This window comes from Aspergillus versicolor (genome assembly GCF_001890125.1).
Source record: "Aspergillus versicolor CBS 583.65 unplaced genomic scaffold ASPVEscaffold_1, whole genome shotgun sequence".
In the NCBI taxonomy this organism is placed as follows: Eukaryota; Fungi; Ascomycota; class Eurotiomycetes; order Eurotiales; family Aspergillaceae; genus Aspergillus; species Aspergillus versicolor.
The window spans coordinates 38,753-63,087 of record NW_024467524.1 but is presented as its reverse complement, the minus strand read 5'-3'; the positions used below and the strand labels follow the sequence as shown (position 1 = coordinate 63,087).

Here is a 24,335-nt window from a genome sequence, read left to right as displayed (position 1 = left end):
CTTCTATCTCATGATGCTCATGGGAGCTGTAAAGATATCGTCGGTGTACTTTGGACCATGGCACTATAGTATTGGTATGGTATTCTTCTTTGTATACTAATTCTAGAGCCACTTCTTCTCATCCGTTCCCAGAGGCTTTGGCATAACATCCCACCCCACTCTCAAACCCTCGATGGAAGCTGAGTGTTTAACGGCAGTCATCTCGCCGAAGCCAGTCTCTCTTGTCTCTAAGTACTCCGGTGGCACATCTGTTGTACAGGTATAGTCTTTCGTCGCGAACCCTGTCTTCCCCTCAAACTGCCCTAGTGAGCGTAAGTACTTCATTACCCCGGCAAGCGACACATCAACCTCCCATGACCCTCCCTCTGTTGCCTGCTTATACAGCGCCGCCATAATACCCGCTGCGAGGAAGTATCCACCCGCATGGTCAAGCGCCTGACACGGTGTCGGCCGCGCTGCTTCTCCAGCGTCGAAGTGCTCGGCTTCGGAAACATTCATGCCCGAGCACGTCTGGACAAGAGAGTCAAAGCCGCGCTTGGAGCACCATGGACCATGCGGCCCATATGCAGACATATTAGCACAAATAATATTTCGGTGCTTGTATCTCTCTGCGAGGTCAGAAGGCGACAAGCCCCGGGAGGCAAGACCACCAGGTCGGAAGCCCTGTACAAAGACATGTGTGTCATCGAGGAGGCGTGATAAGTCACTTTGGTCAGAGGCATTAGATAGATCAAGATGAATAGTGCGCTTGCCGCGGCCGAAGTCACGGTCCATTGTCGGGAGGTCAGGCAAGTTAGGGCTTGTTACCCAAAGGACATCAGCGCCATGTGCTGCTAGGGTTTTGCCTGAGAGAGGTGCTGCGATGACACGGGAAAGCTCGAGGACACGGAGGCCACGGAGGGCTTTATCAGCGTTAAGGGATTTCATGGATTGTGGTAGACCTTTCGGTCCGTCAGAAATCTTGCGCAATATGATAGGAAAGTCAGCAATGGCCCTGGCTTGGGGGAGGACATCCCACTCAGCATAACTGCGGAGCGCTGAGATGACGAGTTTCGAGTCAAACGCGGCGGATTCGAGGTCGATTGCTCGCCACGCAGCGATCTTAGCGGAGACTTCCTCGCGGTGAGCACCTGCTGGACAGCCTAAGAGAGCCTTTGCGCCATCTCGGTGGTTAGGAAAGGAGTCATGAAGGCGAACATAGCCGTCAGCGGCCTTGTGCAGGCCACCAATCGGGCCCCAGGGAGAGGGTGCTGGCCTGCCGTTCAAAGTATACAGACGTTCAGACTTGAACTCGATAGCTGCATGCTGCAGAGGTAATGTTACAGCAGGGGTCAGGGTTGAGTTTCTATGGGCATGTATCTGCGCTGCCAGAAGGGCCGAAAGCCCAATAGAGGCTTGAGCAAGGTGAGCGATCTTAAAGGAGGACGGGAGTCCCAGTCCTTCGCCTGGGAGATGCAGGTGGCCCAGGGATTCGGTAGGTAGACCGAGTGTCTTCCAAATATACGCTACACTGTCCTTCGCAGTGAATGTTCGCCGTGATTGGACGTTATTATTGCTCGCCTTGGGAACTGTAATGCTCAGCAGTGGGCCATGCTGTTGGGTGCCCAGGGTATCGCGTTCACCAACAGTCCCCTGCTCCCATGGTCGCCGAATCGTGCACTTCCAAGCTAGCGCTGACTCGAAGAACATGTTCGTAATTATGTCCTCATGTTTGAGGTGGTATAATTGCATAATTCGGTCGTTGGTGAGGATCTTGGCATCCCTGACTCTTCTATACGCATCTTCGTTGTCGAACATGATATCAAAGGTCAATTCGAAAGGTCCCGAGTTTTTCGATCGGATGATCTTGGCAATCTCCAGCATCTTGCACTCTTCCTGAGGGATAGCTTTCTGTGTAAGTGGTTGCAGTGTTTCGGTGGCAAGCTGGTTCCTCTCCTCGTGTGTCAGGCCGGGGCACGGGGAGCCGTGAGATTCATTATCAATGGTAGTCAGGCTGATGGGGAATAATGAAGCCTCTTCGCCCTTCTGCAGGTTCACAAGGTGATAAATATTGAATCGGAATACAGGACCTGCCGGCGTCTCATGTGGTGATAATGGAGAGGCAAAGTTGCCTGTGGTAGAAACCTGGTCGGTATACGGCATATGCAAAATCGATGCTCTGGCATTGTTGGCAATGGTGTATGACAGCTCCTGTGACGGAGCGACGACTTCTCCTAGAATTCCAAGTTCATGGCCCGCGACCGGCAAGGGTTCGATAGGACCCATGGTGCCATTACGACCGTAGAAGTGGAAGATAAGACGACACTGAGGAGACTGGTCGAGCTCTGGAAACAGCTTCTGGGTATAGGCCCGTACCTCATCCAGGAACTCATCAATCTGGTTAATTAAGATAGGGTCTCGGATGCCTCCAATGAAGATAGTGCGGTATCCCAGCTTCTCAACGCCTTCGAGCTTGACCTGGTATACAGTGCTGGGAATGAACTTTGCGCCACGCACACGCACAGTCTTTTCAGTCAACTGCTCATAAGAAGCGTCGTCGAGCACGAGAACACCACCAGGGCCAGGCAGGCGATCAGGGCGGGTTTTCTCATAGAGCGTATGCGCTGCGACCGAGAGAGGAGTGCATCGCTCCCGGGGGGACAGTGGCGTCAGGTCGAAGGAGTCATGGCGCATGGTTGCAATCATGGACCGGCCCTTGGGGACTGCACAGATTCCACCACACTCCATGATCTTGCCCATGTGCCAGGCGACACCGGGCTCTATGCCGTGGTATATTGAAAAGGCAGCGAAAGGGGCCGGATCATAACTGCGACCGCCGAGGATAATATCTGGCTTGGATTCCAGAGCTTTAAGGTACCTGTTACTCCAGTTAGAGAGTCCCCTCCTAAGCATCTATCACTGAATGAGACGTACGGCTCGGCGCCCATTTGAGCGACAATATCAATCGCCCTCTCGGCGCTGTCAGCAGTCAACGCCTCGACCGGACCACAGGGGCCGACTTCCTTGTTCAAGATGCGCTCTGTAAGCATTGCCTTGTTGAAGCCAGCAGAGATGGTCGCAACTTTGAATGAGAAGCCCTCCTTGGCTGCAATCTCCTGGACAATCTCAAACATCTCCTGCACATGCTTGTCGCTACCATCACCGCCAACTGATCCAATAAGGACTTGAATCTTGTGGTGAAAGCAGGCCTGGAGAATGGGTGTTAGATCACGAACATAAGATTCACGACCGCACGTCATCTTATTCAAGCCGAGCTTGTAGGGGCCGCCGTCCGTCGAACCGCTATCCACGATGATAGCCTTGGGCGAGAACTTCTCGACGCCATACCAGAAGTGCTCTGCCCTGTAGCCATAGCCAAGCATGGCATTTGGCGTGAGGATGCTGAATTCAGAAGCCATGGTCGCGGGTTGGCATGACGTGCAGATTGGCGATCGCGCCGTGTCTAAATATGATCGTGCGCTGGGGGATCGTCGGAATGATGCCGACTCGCATCCGGCATCTTACCGACAGGTGGCCGCGTGCACACGCGGGAATACTAAAGAATACGGCAAGACCGTCAAACAAGAGCATCATCTTCTTCTGGCAGAGTCACAATGTCACCACCGTACCTATCAGTGATTCACTGGATGCTCAAGGTGCTCGGTAAAGCCAGTCTCCCGGATACCGAAGCCCAGTTCAAAGCGGCCCCGATAACCACCATTTCAAGGCCGGCGTTCAGCGAATTGCCACTACGCAAAGGAGATCCCAAGGGGTCTGCCTGGCAGCTCTGGGGCAAGGATGATGAGCTTGGCTCGCTGAATCTGATCACGGAGGATGTCAGCCGGTCGGCCGCGGCGGAGGTTGCCCTGGGGAAATCAGTTAACCTGAAGTACATTTGACTTCCATCGCCTTACAGTATTTGGGCTGAGCACTGACTGCATTCCACCCAGCCTCCCGTTGGACGTGCCGCTCAAACCGATGAATCCCCGCAGGAAGCCGTGTGTGCATACCTTCATCGCCAAAGGGCATGCCAATGACGACGAGGTGGGATGCCTGCTGCCTAGAAATGTAATGTATACTTACACCGAAGATATTACAGCTCGACTTCAACACGCAGAGCTCCAGCCATTGGGATGGACTCCGACATTTCCCGTACAAGGAAACGGGTCAATTCTACAATGGGGTTACACAGGAGGAGCTGCTAGCGACAGAAAGGATAGGGATTCAAAGTAAGTCGGAGAGCCGATATTGCATTCCCCACGCGGAATCTGATAAGCACTTCTAGACGTCGCAATAAACCCGATAGTGACTCGCGGAGTCCTTGTGGATTGGTACTCGTTCGCGTTAAGGAATGGCTTACCGCACCGGGCATTTACCAACCAAGCAATCCCACTAGAGCAGTTACTACAGGTTGCACGAGAGCAAGGTGTTACTTTCCGGAGGGGTGACGTCCTTATAATCCGCACAGGCTGGACAGCGGCATATTCAAAACTAAGCACGGAGGAAAAAGAAAGACTCGGTGGTCGCGATGATCGCGCATCGATCGGAGTTGAAGCCACAGAGGACTACTTTCGATGGCACTGGGAGCAGCAGTTTGCAGCCGTGGCCAGCGATACAGTTGCCTACGAGGCCTGGCCGTCCCCAAGGTCTTGGGGCGTGTGTATGCACGAGGTGCTGCTTAGCGGCTGGGGCACGCCAATTGGGGAGTGCTGGGATCTGGAGGAGCTCAGCGAGACTTGTAAGAAGATGAATCGGTGGACTTTCTTGTTGACTAGCCAACCGTTGAACCTGCCCGGAGGGGTTGCCAGTCCACCAAATGCTACTGCGGTCTTTTAGCGAGGGAAATAGACAGATGTTAGTTAGACTGATGCCAATTCGGTGCCGAGATTCGCAAAGAGTTATGTCAATATCCAGTTTCCGCCGCTTAATACAGGAAATCAATCAAGCAGGCATGCTTCCCCCCTTGGACCATGACGGCTTAACTCCGCGGTATAGATGGCCCAGATAGTCTACTTGGGTTAATACCCCGCAGCAGGCAAACGAGAGGACACGCACGTGGGACTTACGTGCAGCATCTCGAACGGATTGTAGGCTCCCCGGAATCATGCCGACAGCCAGTGTCAATATACGGTAAGATGGCGAGACTTGGCACGGGTCAAGCAATCCCTTCATTCGCTTTCGTCCCCAGGTTGACCCCGGATTCCTTGACCCTGCCAACGCCCGGAAATGCGAATTTCTCGGTGGAGGGGACCAGTCCATCCACTTCCCTCCGCGGGAGATATAAAGACGAGTAAGGACGGTCTACTTGTCTGTTCCAACAAGCGCCGTGCTTCTCATCTCCAATACACTTCGTCTTATTACAACGTGATATCAAAATGGCCACTCAAGAGATCGGCCACGACAACGGAGATCTTGTTAAGGACATGGAAGATGTTAAACATAGCGAAAATGCTTCGGCCGGTGACCTTCTTGCTCAGTACTCGGACGCAGAGAAGACGAAGGCGTTCCGCAAGTTGGATTGGAATCTGATCCCTTTGTTCGAGCCCTTGACTCTGACCTTGTGATGCTTGTGCTGACAGCCACAGGCTTGGTGTACTGTACATGCTGTCGTATATCGACAGAGGAAATGTTGGAAACGCTTATACGGCTGGTATGGGTGAGGAATGGGGCATCACTTCCAACCAGTACTCCTGGATCATCACTGCGTACTACATTGCTTACATCGCCTTCCATTGGTTTATCCTGCTATGGAAGCTGGTTTCGCTCCCAGTGAGTTCTTGTCCCCCCCCGATCAAGGCGTGCAGTTGCTTACCCTCAGTCTAGATGTGGGTCGCTATCATGGCCTTCGGATGGGGCGCTGCCAGTATTCTGCAGGCAGCGACGACAAACTTCGCCGGGATGATCGCACTGCGGTGTCTGATCGGGGCTTTTGAGGCCGGGTTCGCCCCTGGTGTTGCCTTCTTCCTGTCATTCTTCTACCAGCGGTCAGAAATGGGCTTCCGATATGGTTTGTTCATTTCCTTTTCGCCAATCGCCAACTGCTTTGCGTCGGCATTGGCCTACGGCATTGTGCATGCGAGGACATCGCTTGCTCAGTGGCAGTTGCTGTTCATCGTCGGTGAGTCTACTCTCTGTCGTATGGCTGGCTCATCTGACCATCAATTGTTCTCCCAGAGGGCATTCCCACTATCTTAATCGCACCACTGGCGTACATGTTCCTCCCCAAAGGCCCGGGCGAATGCCACTTCCTCACAAAGCCAGAGAATGAAATCGTCCGCCTGCGTGCCCTAAAAGCGCGTGGCCACGAAGAAAAGGGCAAGCTGGACCTTAAGCAGGTTTTTGCCGCTTTCTACGACTACAAGAATTATTTCCAAGCTGTCATTATCTTCTGCTTGAATGTACGTCCTCGCCGCAAACCCACCAAGTTTGATGCTAATCATCTATCTTCCTCCAGGCTGCCTTCGCCGCTCTCCCTGCATTTCTCCCGACCATTATCGAAGACATCGGCTATTCCTCCGTACAAGCCCAAGGCCTGTCCGCACCTCCCTATCTAGCCTCATACTTTGTCTGCCTGGCAGCCTCCTTCGCGTCTGATAGGCTGGGCAACCGCTCTTACTTCCTGACTGCTCTCAGCACCGTCGGCGCGATCGGGTACCTCGTGCAAGCCCTGGTTGAAACCAGTGGCGTTCGCTACTTCGCAACATACCTCATCTGTGCGGGTGTCTTCCCAGCCGTCGCACTAACATTTACCTGGGTTACCGATAACCAGGGCTCTGCCTCGAAACGCGGGGCTGGGCTCATGATCTTCGGGATGGTCGGCCAAACAGGCTCAATCGCGGGCTCACGGTTCTTCCCCAAGGAAGAAGGGCCGTTATATGTGAAGGGGATGGCGATCAGTGCTGGGTTGTTGTTTTTTGCCGCGCTGCTGGCGCAGGTGTTGAGGTATTCGATGAGCAGGGAGAACAAACGCCGGGACGCAGAGAATGGGAGTGTAGATGTTGGAGAGATGCCGGACGAGGTGGTCAACTCCGGCGATGATCATCCTGGCTTCAGGTTCATTCTGTGAGTTAGAGAGGGGTGGGAATAGTAGGCACAGGGTTTGCGGACTCCCTGGATGGACGGATTTGAGGGCTCAGAATTACGGAATTGCCGATACATGTGCGCCTCTCGAGATACATATCTGTATATATATATATGCTGAACAGTCAAAAAAAAAAAAAAAAAAAAAAAAAAAANAAAAAAAAAAAAAAAAAAAAAAAAAAACCCCAAAAATAAAAATAAAACAAGTAAATGAATAAGAAGATCAAAAAGAAATATTTTGACTACTATACGCACAGAATCACAGAAGTTCTGGCTATTATCCAAGACAGATAGACGGAATGAGCGTAGGGACAGCACCATAAGTGACCATGCGGGTCGCAGAGTGGCCTACCGATCCCGGGAATACATATGCAGTCTCTTGACGGAATCTCTGCTTCTAAACAAATGTTTGCCCCCAAAACATTCTTAACTGGGCTTTCAATATCTGACGCTCACCCAATAGACTGGCAAACCAAATAGGAAGGCGGCGGAGACTCTTCACAAGCTGCAGTTCCCCGCAACAGCCACGCCCATTCTCTTCCAAACACCCATGTCTGCAGCGATGGGCTCGTCGCGCGCGAAAGTACGCAAATACGATTTTGCCTGCCTCGAGTGCCGCCGTAGGAAGGTCAAGTGCGATGGACGACGACCCACTTGCGTCAACTGTACGCGGTCAAGGGCGACCTGCCATTATAGAGACCAGTCAGTCTTTGTGTCGCGTCTGGCTGATGAGCTGCAACTATGCAAGGCGCGCGTGCAAGAATTAGAAAACCAAATTGAAGAATTGGCAACTCTCGATTCGACTGCAAGAGACAGCCGCCTTACAGAGCTTGTCCTTCAGCTGCGACAGCGTCAATCGGATAACCATGCTCGGCAGTCGATGGAGCTCAGTCCTTCGCCGGCTGAGCACGATAGACTGGCTCTACATGATGAGATTTCGTTTGACGGCGGTGCCATTGACAGCCTCGACGTGGAAGGGAGAGTTAGTTTGTCGCCCGCTGTTTCCCTGAAAATACGCTGATCGCCTTCCAGCAACAATACTTTGGAGCGACATCTCGATTCCATGCGCTCTCAGATGGCCGGGCGCAAGTCGCTGAGCAATCAGATACCCAAGCCACTGAAATCCAAGAGATGGAGGTTTATCACAAAAAGTGGTTGCATTCTAATGCGCCCTTCCAGGAATCTTGGGAGAGAACAGCGTATACTAACATTCATCTCTACACGGAAGCTGATCCCGTTACTTGCTCCAGCCTTCTGAAGGTGTATTGGGCATGGCAGGCGCCTCTTCATAACTATGTCTATAGACGACGTAAGTTGCCATCTTGGACCTCTACAACGGTAGGATGTTAAGCACGTTAGTCTTCTTCCGCGACATGGCCCTCGGAGGGCCCTACTTCTCCAAATTCTTGCTCAACGCGATCCTGGCGCACGCATGCCGACATATGCCAGACAATGACCCTAGGTTTGCACCTTTTGAGAGGGGAGAAACGTTCCTACAACAAGCGATGCTGCTTCTGATTGACGAGATGAAACAAACCAGGCCTAGAGTACCGACCATCCAAGGTCTTCTAATCCTGGGTGGCAGACAATGCGCGGTAGGTAAAAGTAGCGAGGGCTGGCTATATACAGGAATGGTAATAGCACCTTAGGATCCCCTGCATGTTTGTTTTCGCTGATTTCTGAAGGCCATTCGAATGATCACCGACCTTGGGTTACACCTGAAGAGAACCAAGTTTAGTATGAGGAATATGGAGCCGGACGATCTCGAAGTACGAAAGCGACTATACCTGTCTGTGTTTGCGTGGGATAAGTGAGCCTTCTATCGAGCGAGTGCGTCGCCAGTATATGACTGACACATCTAAAAAGATCAATCAGTCTCTGTCTAGGACGTCCGCCATCCTTAAGAGACATGCCTTATACACCGTCGTCGCTATGTGCGTACCATTTCTCTTTGGTTCTCTACCGTTCCCAAACGCCCAGTCATACCGGTGGTGAATCTCATGCTGACCATCCGGACCGTAACAGTCGACGAATCCGACGAGGAGGACATATGGCAGCCGCCACACCTGCTAGAGACAGACAAAATCTACCCCCCGACAAAGTGCCACAGCACAGTGACATTCCAGTATTTGTGTAAACTTGGAGCGGTATGGGCTGGTTTCCCATCCACCCAGGACCCTCAGCTGATGAGTTTTCAGATTATAAACGAGAGCTACAATACTGTATACAGCGAGGACGTTCGCAACATTAACCCTGCTGCGATATTCAGACTTGAGAAGAAGCTTCGTTGTTTCCACGAGCAGCTGCCCAGCTTTCTCCGTGTGGATGATGCGGCAAACCTGCAATCTTGCGTCCCACCTCATATCCTGTGCTTAAAGTGAGTTTCGACCATTGCATTATTGTTACGATCACTGAGAATAAATAGTATCCTCTACCATACGATCCTAATATTGATCTACCGGCCGTTTTTCACTTGGAGATGGGAAGCAAAATTGCGCGAACATCCCCTCGCACTGCGGGCACAGGAGGTCTGCACAGAACAGACCATGGCCGTCAACGAACTCTTCCGAACATACGGGAGGCTGTTTGCGTTTCAGTACCAGAGTTACCTGGTGTCCTACTGTGTCTACACAGCGGCCACTATTGACGTCCGTCTTATGCAGCACGATGAGAAAACAGTTGCCGACATGGCCGCGGGCCGCTTAACAATCACCCTGCAAATGCTCGAAACGGAAGTCAAACAAACCCCCGGTATTAAGCGGAGTGTAGAGATTATCCGTTCGCACCTTGGTCCCCAGTGGTCTTCTGAGACGCAAATCCCGCATACCACACTGTCACAGGGGATGGAGCTGTCGGATCATGTACAGGATGCTACAATCGAGAGCACTCAGCACCCGTTGCACACACCTGTGTCTACGGTGGAGGAGCAAAACGTGTACAACCCAGCAGAGAACAACACCGGAGCTGACCCGCTGGAGTCAGGACTGTGGGAAAGCATGCAAGGGATGATGCACTCTGAACTGGAGCTGGACCCAGCCTCCCTGGGGTGGTATTTGGATGATTTTGGCGGGGGATTTGTGCCGGACATGGCTTATTGCAGTCCCTTCGGACAGCAATTCCAGTAAAAGACAAGTTCTAACCCCGGCTCCAACTCTCCCTACGTAACGACATACGAAACTTGGAGTACGATCTCCACCTTGAATCCAACGGCGGAAAGTTGCCGGATACTTGTACAACTTGTACCCACCGGCTCGGCAACATACCGCCAACAAATCCTCGGTCTGACTCCGAGCCTTGACTAAGTTTTCCATGCTCGTTAAATAACTTGATTTAGGAATACATGAAGAAGGGCGATAGCTCCTTGACTTGACAATTGAGACAATGACAATGGCGAAAAGCACGAGACAAGTGGGAGAGGTTAAGTGCCTGGAGAACGTTGATTCCGCAGCGCCAGCGAAACAGTCCGTGCAAGAGAGATGGGGCAAGGAAGAAGAGAAACAAGCGCTCCGGCGACTAGATTGGCATCTAATTCCATTGTTCGTATCCCGCGTCTTGGTATCCTTGGTATTCTTGGAAGCCAACCAGTCCCGCTGATTCGCTCACAGGCTCGGTGGTCTATACCTTTGCTCGTACATGGACAGGGGCAACATCGGCAATGCAAAAACGGCTGGCATGGGCAAAGCGTGGGGTATGACCTCAGCTCAGTACTCGATGGTCGTCACCGTCTACTACATTGCTTATATATGTTTTCACTGGGTTTGTGGGCACTACCGCTAAATTGCTCAAGGTAAAGCTGACGAGTGAATAGCTGATCCTGGCATGGAAAGTAGTTCCTCTTCCTGTAAGCAGTTCATTACCTATATCAAGTGAGAGACGGAACTGATATGTACAGCTATGGGCGGCCTTGATGGCACTTGGATGGGGCTCGATGGATATGATCCAGGCGGCGACGGTGAATTATGCAGGCCTGCTTGTGCTGCGCATTCTGGTCGGTATTTTCGAGGCGGGATTTGTTCCTGCAGTTGCTCTCTACCTGAGCTTCTTCTACCATCGTCGCGAGATGGGGCTACGTTACGGCTTGTTCATGTCGTGCGCTCCCTTGGCAAATGGAATAGCCTCGGCGATTGCATACGGTGTTGTCCATGCAAGATCTAGCCTCGAGCACTGGCAGCTTATATTTCTCATTGGTACCCCGGCCCGTTGTGGTGAAGTGGTATAATGGACTAACGCATTAATCTCAGAGGGAGCACCCACGATCATTCTTGCCGCTATGGCATACCTCTATTTGCCCAATGGCCCGTTCGAATGTCCATTTCTCGATGACCGCCACAACGAAATTATTGGGCAACGCGCAGTAATTGCCCGTGGCAACGACCATCAGAAGAATATCAACTTTAAACAAGCCTTTGCTGCCTTTTCTGACTACAAAAACTACCTTCAGGCAGCAATTATCTTCTGCTTGAACACTGCCTTCGGCTCACTCCCGGCCTACCTGCCCACCATCCTAACAGACATGGGATTCTCCCCCACCCGGGCGGAAGGTTTCTCGGCGATCCCGTACCTTTCAGCGTGTTTCTTCTGTGTGGGAATCAGCTTTGCGTCCGACTATTGCCAGACTAGAGGCCTCTTCATTTCCCTCTTCACCTTGGTCGGAGGCGCCGGATACGTTATTCTGGCTTTGGTCTCCACCAACGCCGTCCGATTCTTCGCTACCTTCCTCGTCTGCGCCGGAGTATTTCCCGCAGTCTCGCTTACGTTCACATGGGTAACAGATAACCAAGGTTCATCGTCAAAACGAGGCGTTGGGCTAGCGATTTTTGGCATGATTGGACAATGCGGCCCGCTTCTTGGAGCTCGGATTTTCCCGTCTAGTGAGGGCCCTATATATTCGCGCGGCATGTGGATTTGTGCGGGGGTTCTCTTTGCCGCTGCCACGCTTTCCCTTGTACTGCGACAGCTCTTGGTACTCGAGAATCGACGGCGAGATCGGGAGTTTGGAGCGAGTGATGCGCGCTACGCGCCGCTTGATATTGCGGACCAAGGCGATGAGCATCCTATGTATAGATTTGTGCTGTGAGTATGCCTGGAAGATGAGCCATACGCCGCTACCAACAGGCAGCGTTCAAATGGCCTTGAGCAATGACGGCTGGGTTCAAATAAAAAAGCTTGTTATCTCTATCTTAATTAGGGTTCGAGATGACGAAGAAGATTGGCGAAAGGTAATGCCGAATTCGCAGTAACTCCATTTCAATCCTTTTCGCCCGAACGCATTGCCACGGTTAGATGCCACTAAAGTAAGCAAAGCGCTTGGACCTTCTACGCAAGGCCAAGATTGATAGTTCCGACAATCAAAATGTGCGGCCGGTAAGATGCCGAACAGCTTCACATAGTTACAACCCTATAAAACTACCAGCTTCCCCCAGGGTATGTTCCTGAGAACAACAACCACACCCTCGCGCATCCGGGACAGCCACTATGAGACTCATGTCACTTCTGCTCCTTCCTACCCTCGCTGTTGCCGGCGGTCTTCTCGTCGGTCCCAACGTGGTGAAAATCACCAAACCGTGGAATGATGTCTTTCCCTACAAGAACTTCAACCGTAACGTGACGGTTCCATTCTGGGAAACAGACCTTCTCCCGGAGCCTGACTACTCGGAGATCGAAGAGGACCTAGAGACAATTGCGAATGCCTCGTTCGTCGTCTACGACGATGCTTTCTACAAGGTTCGTTCCCAGGATCGACGCTCTATACATATAGTAACTACATACTTGCCCATGGACTAACACGTACACAGCTCCTCGGAATAGCAAACCACACCGAACAGAAAATAGTTGAAGAAATATTCACTTTCCCAGCGCCCCCCAACTATGCTCAACGCCAGATTCACGACGGCTCCGTGTACGTCCTCGAGACGGACACGATCTTCGTCGCGGAGCTATTTTCCCCCAGACCTGGCTATGGCATGCAAGCGATTCCCTACGTGTGGAAAATTGATATCTCAAACCATTCCTCTCCGGTCGTCCAGAAGGCCTACCCAGATCCGCCACTCACCATCGCCAACGGTGCCACGTACTTCAATGGCTCCGTCTACTGGGCCCATGAAGGCAACTACACAACGCCCAGCGCGATCGTACGAATGGACCCAACCACAATGAAGACAGAAATAGTAAAGAACAATTTTTACAGCCACCGGTTCAATTCCCTCAACGACGTCGTAATATCCCAGAGCGGCGTCGCCTTCTTCACAGACGGTTACTACGGGTACGATAACTTCAACGATACGCTGTTCCCCGAGCTTGCAAACGGCGTGTACCGGTGGGACATGCAAAGCGGGAACATAAAAATGGTAGCCGGCGCTGCAGAGGGCTCATTTTTCAATCCTAATGGGCTCGCACTAAGCAGCGATCAGAATAAGCTCTTCATCACGAACCGGGGGGAGTCGAGCTCAGATCCACACGGAGGTCGGACGATCTATGCATACGACGTGCACGAGAGCGGGATTTCGAATCAGGAGATCTTTGCGTATGCTGATGCGGGATTTCCTGACGGGATAAAGACGGATCACGAAGGGAGGGTTTATGGCGCTGTTGTTGGGGCTGTGGATGTTTTTGATCGCGCGGGGACGCTGTTGGGGAGGATCAAGGTTGATCGTGACGATGTGGCCGTGAATATGGCGTGGGCGGGGAGATGGCTGTATATCTTCGGAAGGAATAAGATCTATAGGGTGGAGCTTGAAACCCAGGAGAGCTGAAAGGATGGAGCAGTCTTGTACTTCGTGGGGTGATAGCTATATAAATCAATATATATACCCGACCAAAGTAGCTACTAGGTACGCGACTACATATATATTAAACAATTGAAGTCCGCTTCATTGTTCAAATGTTTATCCAATGGATTTCAGTATATCATACAGTGGGAGCGTTGCCGCGGTTTTCAATTCTCGAAACTGACATACTCCTTCTCGATGCGGCCCAACCAATCATCAAATGTGATCTCTTCACCTTCAAACGGCACCATTCGGTATGGGGTGAGTTCCACGGAGTCATCCAACCGAGGGGCGCGCAGAAATTGATGCGTACTGTCACACACCGCAGCTGGGAGCGCATCCTGTTCGATCTTTTGAGCACACTCGTCCTCAAAGGACGCGTTAATGCAATCTTGACACCACTGCGTCTTTTCCGAGTATTGCCAGACGCGATTGCACCAGCCGTTGCATCCGAGCACCTGCTGCCCTTTGAAATTCAATTCCATCAGCGCCCTGGTTGCCATCAGGTTTGCCATGTCTCCGAAGGCAATAAATACTGATAGGAGCTGGCTGTAGGCTGGAAGATCGTTCCCTTCATCGCCGTCAGAGAGGATATCCAGACTTAGCTTCACGCTGTCTCGAGCGATCTGCTTGGCCTTGACTTGGTTGCCCTTGCGCCAGTGATACCGAGCAATGTAGAGCCTCGGAGGAACGAGAACATCACCCTCCGGGGTGCCCTCGGGCAGGAGTGTTTCAATCCTCTTGAGATAATCCGAGACTGATTCGGTATCAGGCCCCGAAGCGTCTGCCTTTCGTGCGTAGTATGGCGCGATAATACTGATCAGTGACGATAAGAGGTACTTGTCAACGCTGCCGGCGCTGCTAAGGGCCCGACGCCAGTGCTTGTTTGCCTTGGACGAGCCGTTCTGCAGCGCATGGGTTGCTTGTCCACAATGATACAGAAGCCGGCATTCTGTGTTGCGCTCCCCACGTTCTTCGACGAGTTCAACTGCGCGCTCGTAAGCTGAAACTAAGAACTCCAGTTGTTCTGTATGAAGAGCAGCTTGCAACGCTATCGGATGAGGAAATGCTTTACCACCATTAAGGGCTATCAATTCAGATAGACCCTGTAGCTGCTCCGTAGATTCCTCCTGTATCTTGCCCAAAATCTTCATGATCTCGGGCCATCTCTCCTGGCTCGCCAAGAAACGTAAACAAAAGATCTCGCGCACGTAGTCAGTGAAATCAACTTCGACCGCCCTGTTCCAAAAGTTGATGGCAGCATCAGTGTGCCCTTCATGCCAGCTGAGCTCCGCAAGAATGCACAACATCTTGGCGAGTCCCATTCGATGAGGAGATGATAGCTTCCATTCGCTACTGGACTCAAGAGCTTCTGCGGCTGGCTTCAGGATTGTTATTCCATCGCGAGGGCTGACCAGACAAGCCAACAAAGTCGATGCTCTCCAGTCATTCGGATCTATCTGCAAGGCTCTGCGGGCCCGGTCCTCCGCTGCCTGATTGTTCTTTCCTAGTTGAAGAAGGCTGCCAATTTGCGTGTGCCACACTGAAGTCTTTGACACTTTCAATAATTCCTCGCACCACTGTTCAATTGCTGGAACTGTTTCCACGGGGCTGGTAAACGGCGTGAGGTAGTCGGGTTCAAACTATAGACAATGTTAACAGTGTTTCAGACAGCTATTTCACGAAGAGATCAAAACTGATTACTAACCTTTTGTAAAAATTCTTTGATGAATCCAAAGGCGCTCAATAGGAGTGGATTGAAGTGCGGCTCTTGCAATAAATGAATGGCCATCCGCGTCACAATTGGCGTCAACAACTCTTGATGGCCATCAGTATCATGCAGACCGGTGATCCAATTCCGATCTTCATCACTGATATCGAGTCCGACCGCCGTATCACCGAACCAACGAAGAATGAGTGCAGTGAAGCCGTCGCCGAGCATCAATCTAGCGGCGATGAGGCGCTGTTTAGCCTCGCCACCGTCGTCATTATCCATTGCGATGTCGATGGATTTGTGATTAGTAAAGAGTTTGATCAGGAGGGGCCCAAAACGCCTCTTGCATTCGACGTCCACGAGCGCCATGTTGACAGCAGACAGGTGCTGTTTGAGGTTGCTTCTGGCGTACGATACGAGAGCTGCACTCGAATGTTCTGTCTCTCCAGTGAGCAGGCGCAAACAAGTAAGCGCCATCTTGGCCTCCTCGAAGGTTGGATCGTCTTTGTAGATTCGATTTCTCCGATCCTGCCTCTTGTCTTTGAGGAAGTTGTCCAGGTCTAGCTTAAGGTATGTTTCGGGTGGGCAGACTGTAGACAGGAAGTGCTTGACCATGGCCGTCTCACCCGGTGACACTGCTGCTCCTGGGCCACCCTGCTCTCGTGCAGAGGACAGATCTCGCTTGTCGGGGATGGAGTCCTCAACCTCAGGAGCACGGAAAACCACTTCGCCTTTACTGGTAAGTTTGAACACAGGGTAATTCTCCCTGATCTTATCCGCTAGCGTCAACAGGGACGATTCGCCAACAGCTGCTCGTAAAGCTTCAGTCATCTGCTTTTCAGTTAAATTCTCGCGATACCGTCGGATCCAAAGGATGATCTCATTGATCTCGGAAATCTCTGCCTCCGAGCAGTTGTGGTTCAGGCGTTCAATTTCATTCCTGATTTGCTTGATACGCCCGTCTCCTGCCTTCTTGAGAGCATTCACGATAGCAGACTCGTACTGCCGCTTGCTGATATCGTCAAGGGCCAGATTGATGCGGAAATAATCACCGTCTGTTACTCGACAGAGCTCCTCACAGACTCTGGCCCTAAGCTGTGATATCCCGGGTCGTGCTTTATCACGCAGGGTGGGCATGGAATCCATTCTCGACTCGATAACTCTTTCCACGTCTGGACGGTTTTTCGAACTGAGAGAAATAGAATTAAAAGAGATGCTATCGACAGTATCCAGATGCCGGGAACACTGGGGGTCGACCGTCAATAGTACTCGGACACGTTGACCAGCCTTCACATTGGATGCACGTTTCAGAAACCGCTGCATGCCCTGTCCCATCTTACCACTCAGACCATCAATCACAATATAGAACATGACGTCCATATCGAGCAGGTCTGCATTCTCGAACAAAAGATCGCTGGAAATGGAGGAGGGATCGATCTCTTGGGTCGCTGCACAGATCCTCGCCACAGACTTCATGTACTGCCTCTCGGCCTGCGTGAACTGCCAGACAAGGGACTTAGCCGCAGTCTCGAGATTTCTTGCGTCCTTCAATTCATCGCGCTCTGATCCTTCAAAGAAATAATATGCGGTGGCAACTCGGCGGTCCGTTTGTGTGGCTTCTTTCTTGTGCAGAAAATGGTGGATGATCGCCGACGACAGAAAGCTCTTGCCAGTGCCATTTCCTCCCTCGATTGCGAGAATATTGGTTTCCGATTGGCCTGTCTCCCAGCTAGAAAATGCTGGCTCGTTGAAGATCCACTGTCCTGTCTCTCGCAGTCTGTGACGCAAATAATCACGGTAGCGGAGGCGCCAGGGAGTCTCCGGCTCCCCTGGAAGACCAAGGGCCTTCTTGATCGTGGTCTCCCTATTGGCGTCCTTTCCTTGCGCATGAATCGCAGACACAGCGACTTCGACCCTTCTGGTCGCATCCAGTGCTTCCTTGGCCGCATCTGCTGCCTCGCGGGAGAAGAGAAACGTTTCAGCAGCGACCAGATTCCGCTCTTTGTTGACGAGCTTGGCCATTTGGCCCAGCAAAGGCTGGATGCCGTCGTCTGCCAAAAACATGACCTTTAACGCCGTTTTGATCTTTTCACCGTAGGAGTAGCGCAGATCCAAGGCCGCGTCGCAGACTCTCACAAACAAGTCCATCTGCTGGACCGCTATCTTGGTTAACCTGGCGTCCATTTTCCCCTTGACGTAGGAGTGCAGGCGATTGAGATAATCTGTACATTCTTCGAACAGCTCCCCCAGTCCGTCAAACGCACCCTGGTAGCCTTCATACGCGTCGATAAGGAAGCTGATGACGTTGTAGCATTGCGCCGCGGGTGCAAATACCTATCAACTCGTGGATTAATCATATGTGCCACGCGATCAAGCAAAATAATTGTAAATTCCGAGGATGATTTACCTGCGACGCCGCATCTGCGGCCATCCCGCCAACCTTCCCGATAACAGTCAAGGTGTTGCCAAAAATCGCTTTCGCTTTGTCTCTCTTGCGCGGCTCTTTCTGTTCAACATTCTCGATAAAGTCTTCGAGTTCCAGGTTTTCGTTGACTGTTTTCTTCTCCCGCGCCGCAATTTGCTGCACTCGATCCTGAATCTGAACCCAGAGCGCCATCAACGCTGGGTCCATTTCTGGAGGCTGCTTCACATGCGCCGTCACATCTTGGCATTTGCTGTCAGAGACTGGCACTATCTCTTTTGATGGTTCACTTGGCTGCGGTGACTGAGGCAATGGCCCCGGTACGGCCTGCCTGGGCTGTTCGGGTCCCGGTGCTGGTGCTGGTGCGGGATGCGTTGACGGTAATTTGCCAACCGGGGCCTGTAGAGAAGATGTCTCTGCGCTTTCCGCAGGGGGGACCTTCTTCTTGCACCTCCAGCGACGGAAATGCATCTGCAATCATTAAGCGCGAACGACGATTTGGGCGAGCCCTCACTGTGTTGGGCATTGTGGTCATGGATCCCATTTTATCTGGCGAGCTCAATATCAGCTCGCCACGTCATTCGCATTCTGGATAGATCGGCAAACCGTGGTGTCAATGCGCAGGAGTGGAACTGCGATGGGCACATCTCCTACTGTGATCGGTAGCTCGGCGGAGTGATGAACATTTGAAGATAATGAATAGGAAGCGGCAGGAAACTCAATAGTCTGATTTTGCGACCCTTGGAAACTGAAAATCAAACTGATCAGCGCCAAAGCTGCGATAGACAGTCTGGATCGAAATCAGTTTCACCACTTACATGCAGAGATTCAATCTCGATCCCTCCTTCAAGACTCACCATACACCCCTGAACGCCTGTCTTGGCGGCATTTTGACATCGTGTACCCCCCGAAGATCTACACTGGTATGACAAAAGTTTGCGTCACCTCACAAAGACTGAAGAATACATTACGGTACTCTAAATACAGATTCCGCCTTCCTAATCCTTTGAGATATTCTAGGGCTATGATCGAGTGGTATATAAATTAGAGGCACTAGCGATGTATTCTCAATGAGATACAATATATATATATATATATATATGTATACAACTTTGTAGAACTCTGTATGGTGGTGTGCTACAGGGCTTGGTTGATCACGCATAACGATGGATCTTTATGGAAGATCGTAGATCTTATATATCCTCCTACAAGCATTCCTGGGTCTTGAAACCTATTCTTACTAGTATTAATCTTTCTTTCCTAACTATAACCCTCTGTACAACTGATAGAGCGAAGTTTGAGCCAATGTCTTTGGGTCGTCTGCAAAAGAACCTCCTCACCCTTGGGACGGTGTCGATACCAACAGTGGAGCCGGTGCCAAACACAAAAAAAAAAAAAAAAAAAAATGGAAAGAAGGCACAACGGACCCAGCAGAGACTGGCCGTTGAGCAGACCGAAAGTGAGATAGAAAGGTCTGGTCTACTTGGGCAGGACTGTTATTGGGAGCTATTGTAAACCAGCTTTGCTGAAGACCCTCCGCAAAACCCTCTACCTGCTCGCGAGGAGCAGGGCTGAGTCAGCCTCTGGCTAACTCGGTAACTCTCTTTGCTTCGCGAAGAGAGAAGACTCAGAACTTCAGCATTAATCTAATAACAATCCTTCTTTCTTGGAATATACTATTGGCAACCTCTATATTCCTTTTACTAGGTGTATTACACTCTTTCACACTATTCGCAACAACCCTAAAGGCCAAGGACCCTTATATTATATTAGTATTATAATTAGGAAAAAATAATTTAAAGAATTAATTATTTTTTATCTTTACTCTAATCCTTTAACTAAAGTAAGTAAGCTTTATATAAAGCCTTAATTTTACTATTTCCCGGGCCTATAATCTTTATAAAAAGAGTCTCATCAAACCGTTCAATAAACACCAGCTGGCAAGCACACACCAAGTCATAGTCACCCCCAATAGTGGAAATCCGCTGGGTACTCCTATTGAAGGGAGTGGTCGGCCTGCTAGTGAAACCCTAGCTGGGACACTCTTATCTTCTTATACTCCAGGCTTGCAAGAATGAATAATGCTGTGCTGTATATATTATTTATATCAAGTAGCCTGCTTGTATAATACTATTTAATATAAGCAGGCATAATTAATATATAATAACAGACACTCAGACCCTACTAGATATAAAAGATTTCTATAAATTCAGGTTATTCCTAAAATATTATCTAATCCTATACTCCCGTTCTGGTATAGGGTCAAGGCTATCTTGACAAGATATTAATAATATTTCTTTACTACTTTACCATAGCTAGTGGCTTGCTCTTCACACTCTAACTCATAACCTAGTCATTCAATTTTCAACAGGATATATATAAATATAAATAACACGCTTAATTTAATAAAGTTACTCTCTCGGCTACTATAATCTATTATCTACTACTAATAACCTGTTTCTAGATTAGCATGGCAAATAACAGTATTAGCCAAGTTAATAAATTACTGTTAAATATATATAAGCTATATTAGGCTCAGTATCCCAGCCTCCCGGGAGATATTAAATAGCTGTAATAGACCTAGAAAATGCTATCCCACTCCTTGACCCTAGATAAAAGGGCTTTTACTATTTACAGAGCTTATCTATAGTAAAATACCAGTTATATTATAGCTATAGACTAAGAGGCCTGTACTATAGTAATAGTATAACTATATATTATCCAGCTAGAGTATAATATTATTAGTAAGAGTTATATTATTAGCTTTAATAGTAAAAGGAACCCAGGTATAGAATAAGATAAGTAGATAGATCTTATCCAGGACTATTATATTAAGAGAAAATATAAAATATAGTATACTACCTACCTAGAGTGTCAGTACCTAGAAAGAAAGAGTAAAATATAACCCTATTATCTATACTTTAAGAATATTTACCGAGTAACTTTTCTATAGACTCTAGAGTAGACCAGTATATATTATTCTGTGACTAATAATATCTTGCCTAATAGTTAGCTAATTTTAAGGGTAGATCCCTACAGCTTGCTACAGAGTAGAGAGAAAGATATAATAGATAATTTAAACTAGTATAAAATAGCCCTTCCTAAGGAAAATATATTTATAATATCAGAATTATTACTGCTTAAACTGAGAAGAGACACGAGAGTGCTATTAATACTCTTAGCTAGATATACTTTATAATCTTTCTTTATATCTACTGGTTAGACTATCCTATAGTAGCCTTGCAGCTTAAGGATTATATATTAAAAAAGTCTAATTTTAAGGTATATAGAGTAATTACTAGTAGTAACAGAACTCTAAGTAGCCTCTCCACGCCTGACTATACTATCAGTCATCAAGATAGAATATAGAGCGGATTATCTACTATCTACAGCCCTGAACAGGCTAGCAATAGCAGTGACAGTCATTCCAAGTACTATAATCCAAGACACCATCATATAATCTTATAAATGTATGAAGGAAATTATTATGTGTCAATCCACGGCGACTGCAACGGGGGTTTAACAATAACGAGAATCAATCGGTCTTCACCAAATATCGCGTGACGTGGCCCCTGTGGCATGTATCATCAGCCTTGCATAACAGTCCCTGCCTCCTTGCTCCCGCTTTTTCCTTTCTATGGATATATCACAATCCTGCAGAGGCAACAAAGGCCTCCCATATTCCTAACTAGGAAGGATCTACCAAAGGAAACTGTATAATAGTCTAACTGCCTGACCTGGCGTGGTCAAGCGTCAGGACCGCCACCTGTCCACTGTCGGAGACGACCCTTGAGGGGGGTTCTATATAAGACCTCTAGATACTCCAGTTCTATAGATCCTTAAGCAATTCATTCTGTTTCCAATGGAGAAACCTGATTGGTTGAACCAGATTCTTTTAGTACGTTGACATAGCTAGAATCCAGGCACCCGCGGGGGCCTTACAGAAACTAATTTTAATAGAAGATTACTACTACCACCTATAACTAATTATATGTCGCGACCTATATAGACTATATAGATGTAATCTGGGCAGGCCGGACTATAGAGTCTGGTTATAGTAATCTTTTAGCCTAGTTAGGAATATACTTATCTAGATATATATTCTTATAGTATAACTAGACTCTATAGATAGATAGTCAAGGTTTAAATCTAGCTATAGTTAACCTGGGAGGTTAATAACTATTCTAGACCAGTGGGTGGTAATAATTTAACAGAAAGGTGGGCGCCTTATTCCACAGAACTAATCGCTGGTCCTCGCCAGGAGGACAATCGGAGGACCATCTCTACGTCAAGTGGCGGCTGCAGTTGCCTCAGGCACACTTGCCCGGCGCCCGCATATAGCGGCGCATACCACTACTACAAGGTGACGGAGCCCTCTGTGTAAGAACATACTAGTAAATAGAATGTCACCAAGGTAACACTGTCCAGGTGGATACCCCGGCTCTGAAGGCCAAAAGCAAGGTCACCAGCATCAGCGGACAGAGAACGGGATCGGACGTCGGATCCCTTCAGGCCGAGGCACTAGGATTAGGCCTATTATCATTAGCCCTATCCTATTTCGGAAATATCACTATTATATTGGGTTTAGTGCGTGTTTCGGGGCCTATTTCGGGGTGGGTTTAGAAAGATCCTAACCTGATCGGTTTAGGGGGATAAGGCTCAACCCGCCCCAACCCAGATGCATGTCTGGTACGAATCCTGTATATACTATGACCTCACCTAGTCCTGCAGGGTAGTGTAAAACAGTGCGCTTAACTCGGATGGTTACTCCTTGTCCATATATTACTGTGTTCGGACAGGGGTACCTGGAGGGATGGGAATTCGTTGGAACCCTTTTGGTTGACCAGCTTCTCCCGTCGGCTCAAGCTGTGTTCGACTGATATTGGTGGCTCTACGGTCTGCATATCTAATACATAGAGCCGGAAGCTCTGTCAGCCTTACCGACCTTGGCCCCCAATCTCCACTACGCAGTGTCAGACTCTGCTAACATACGATGTAAATGTTATTGGACGAGGATTCCTGCCCTGAGGGTCTCTTCTGCTTGGGATCATCTGTGGGGTCATTACAAACCACACGGAGAGCCTGACTTCGAAGAAAGATGTACTCTGGTTACGCGTCTACGGCGGAGCTGGAGTGCAATCATCCCCACAGCCTCTCGTTCCGCAACCACCGCCTGCAGGCATGGCCCCCGCTGATCACAACAGGCCCCCACTACATGCCAAAACAACTCGCTGTGGGCGGGTGCTTGGCCCCGGCCCCCAGTTTCACAGGCTTTCCCTGATAGCTTTGAGAAGCGCCATTCCGCCCCGTACAGGCCTGGGCATCCTGGTTTACCGGATACGACTCGAGGATCATTCTTAAAGGGGTTATTATACAGGCCAAGAAGGCTTGGCCAGCTTCATAGACAGATACATGTAGAATATACGAAGTATGGAATCTTTATTTCTGTAGAAATACAATGCGAGATCCAGGTATATAAAGACCACGGCTCTCGCAGTTATCCAGGCTCTTCATCACCAGCACGATCAAGCATTGATCTTCTATTACATCTTGAATTTCCTAAATCTTGAAATCTATCTTTCCTACGCAATATGTTCAAGTCTATTGTCCCAGCACTTTTCATGGCTTCATGCCTCCCAAATACCCTTGCAGCCACCTGCTCTGCTGTCGGCTGGCTGACTACCAGCTCCGTGGTTGGCGCAGGCCCCCAGGGTGGATCGAGCGGAGTCGTCCTGTTAAACGGCGATGGCGATCAAATTGGCCAACTCGAGGGTGATGAGGGTGCCTGCACCGACCTCGCGCACATCGAGGGTGACGGGCTCGTCGATACATTTGGGTGGGCTAGTACCTGCAATGTCAATACCTTCAAGTATGCCCTAATAACGCCTTTGTTTGACTGCCATGTATAAATACTGATTTGTCTCTCCAGGGAATGCCACGGCTCTTACAATGGCATGGGCCATATCGATGGCCTGCCACCTAGCGATCTTGATAGTGATTTCTACGGTATTGGAATTTCTACGGGTGCTCAGTGCAAGATTGAGTTTGAATGCTAGGCTGGTGGATTGTTTATCCCTCCAGGGACGGGAGAGTCACTCTTTAAGTTACATGTTTATATTACTCTCATTTAGCTTGGATTTGCTTCCGTTATATCCCCCTTGTGGTGCCAATCGTGCATGGTGGCATGCCTTGGTCTTCTACTGTGAGCTTTATAGTCCAATCAATATGAATACGCTCGGGTTTACCCTATATTATTTTATATCTAGTTCTAGTAAAGGGGATAACCTACCAGGTCTATATAGCCAGGCTATATCTAAAGATAGTATCAAGTTAATTCAGTCCTAGGTATTTTAGATAAGATCTATCCTACCTA

The 24,335-nt window shown here is 49.5% G+C and overlaps 8 protein-coding genes across 8 annotated transcripts; 6 read left to right on the top strand and 2 right to left on the bottom strand.

Annotated features, from left to right (window-relative positions):
- Nucleotides 1-70: 70 nt before the first annotated feature.
- ASPVEDRAFT_66762 (CAIB/BAIF family enzyme) lies at nucleotides 71-3,418 on the bottom strand. The gene is made up of 2 exons (XM_040815907.1): nucleotides 2,914-3,418; nucleotides 71-2,857 (listed from the first exon to the last, which is right to left on the bottom strand). The coding sequence occupies exons 1-2, from the start codon at nucleotides 3,396-3,398 to the stop codon at nucleotides 103-105; spliced, it is 3,240 nt and encodes a 1,079-aa protein (XP_040661532.1). The 5' UTR covers nucleotides 3,399-3,418; the 3' UTR covers nucleotides 71-102.
- Nucleotides 3,419-3,593: 175 nt separating this feature from the next.
- ASPVEDRAFT_145324 (uncharacterized protein) lies at nucleotides 3,594-4,842 on the top strand (the record flags this gene model as incomplete). The annotated part of the gene is made up of 4 exons (XM_040808057.1): nucleotides 3,594-3,868; nucleotides 3,930-4,023; nucleotides 4,079-4,208; nucleotides 4,265-4,842. The coding sequence occupies 4 exons, from the start codon at nucleotides 3,594-3,596 to the stop codon at nucleotides 4,813-4,815; spliced, it is 1,050 nt and encodes a 349-aa protein (XP_040661531.1). The 3' UTR covers nucleotides 4,816-4,842.
- Nucleotides 4,843-5,402: 560 nt separating this feature from the next.
- Nucleotides 5,403-7,045, top strand: ASPVEDRAFT_118787 (uncharacterized protein; the record flags this gene model as incomplete). The annotated part of the gene is made up of 5 exons (XM_040805642.1): nucleotides 5,403-5,515; nucleotides 5,565-5,748; nucleotides 5,803-6,097; nucleotides 6,154-6,377; nucleotides 6,434-7,045. 5 exons carry the CDS (start codon nucleotides 5,403-5,405, stop codon nucleotides 7,043-7,045), a joined length of 1,428 nt encoding a protein of 475 aa, XP_040661530.1.
- A 576-nt stretch (nucleotides 7,046-7,621) lies between these two features.
- ASPVEDRAFT_119458 (uncharacterized protein) lies at nucleotides 7,622-10,184 on the top strand (the record flags this gene model as incomplete). Its single annotated transcript, XM_040805699.1, has 8 exons — nucleotides 7,622-8,041; nucleotides 8,092-8,368; nucleotides 8,419-8,693; nucleotides 8,745-8,869; nucleotides 8,926-8,993; nucleotides 9,085-9,206; nucleotides 9,258-9,436; nucleotides 9,485-10,184. 8 exons carry the CDS (start codon nucleotides 7,622-7,624, stop codon nucleotides 10,182-10,184), a joined length of 2,166 nt encoding a protein of 721 aa, XP_040661529.1.
- Nucleotides 10,185-10,446: 262 nt separating this feature from the next.
- Nucleotides 10,447-12,136, top strand: ASPVEDRAFT_121971 (uncharacterized protein; the record flags this gene model as incomplete). Its single annotated transcript, XM_040805941.1, has 5 exons — nucleotides 10,447-10,595; nucleotides 10,665-10,815; nucleotides 10,868-10,900; nucleotides 10,952-11,246; nucleotides 11,301-12,136. The coding sequence occupies 5 exons, from the start codon at nucleotides 10,447-10,449 to the stop codon at nucleotides 12,134-12,136; spliced, it is 1,464 nt and encodes a 487-aa protein (XP_040661528.1).
- A 407-nt stretch (nucleotides 12,137-12,543) lies between these two features.
- On the top strand, nucleotides 12,544-13,811 carry ASPVEDRAFT_118706 (SMP-30/gluconolactonase/LRE family protein; the record flags this gene model as incomplete). The annotated part of the gene is made up of 2 exons (XM_040805635.1): nucleotides 12,544-12,783; nucleotides 12,855-13,811. The coding sequence occupies 2 exons, from the start codon at nucleotides 12,544-12,546 to the stop codon at nucleotides 13,809-13,811; spliced, it is 1,197 nt and encodes a 398-aa protein (XP_040661527.1).
- Nucleotides 13,812-13,993: 182 nt separating this feature from the next.
- On the bottom strand, nucleotides 13,994-18,172 carry ASPVEDRAFT_48104 (uncharacterized protein; the record flags this gene model as incomplete). Its single annotated transcript, XM_040813949.1, has 3 exons — nucleotides 13,994-15,469; nucleotides 15,535-17,874; nucleotides 17,948-18,172. 3 exons carry the CDS (start codon nucleotides 18,170-18,172, stop codon nucleotides 13,994-13,996), a joined length of 4,041 nt encoding a protein of 1,346 aa, XP_040661526.1.
- Nucleotides 18,173-23,583: 5,411 nt separating this feature from the next.
- ASPVEDRAFT_871101 (uncharacterized protein) lies at nucleotides 23,584-24,169 on the top strand (the record flags this gene model as incomplete). Its single annotated transcript, XM_040817977.1, has 2 exons — nucleotides 23,584-23,831; nucleotides 23,892-24,169. Coding segments are annotated over exons 1-2 (402 nt in total), but the record flags the coding sequence as incomplete, so codon positions are not given.
- Between the last annotated feature and the right edge of the window lie 166 nt (nucleotides 24,170-24,335).

What these genes read in the sequence shown, in the direction of transcription:
- ASPVEDRAFT_66762 (XM_040815907.1), bottom strand. Translation starts at nt 3,398, where the DNA reads ATGGCTTCTGAATTCAGCATCCTCACGCCAAATGCCATGCTTGGCTAT. An exon ending in GCTCAAATGGGCGCCGAGCC is followed by an intron (nt 2,858 to 2,913) that starts GTACGTCTCATT and finishes CTGGAGTAACAG; the next exon opens with GTACCTTAAAGCTCTGGAAT.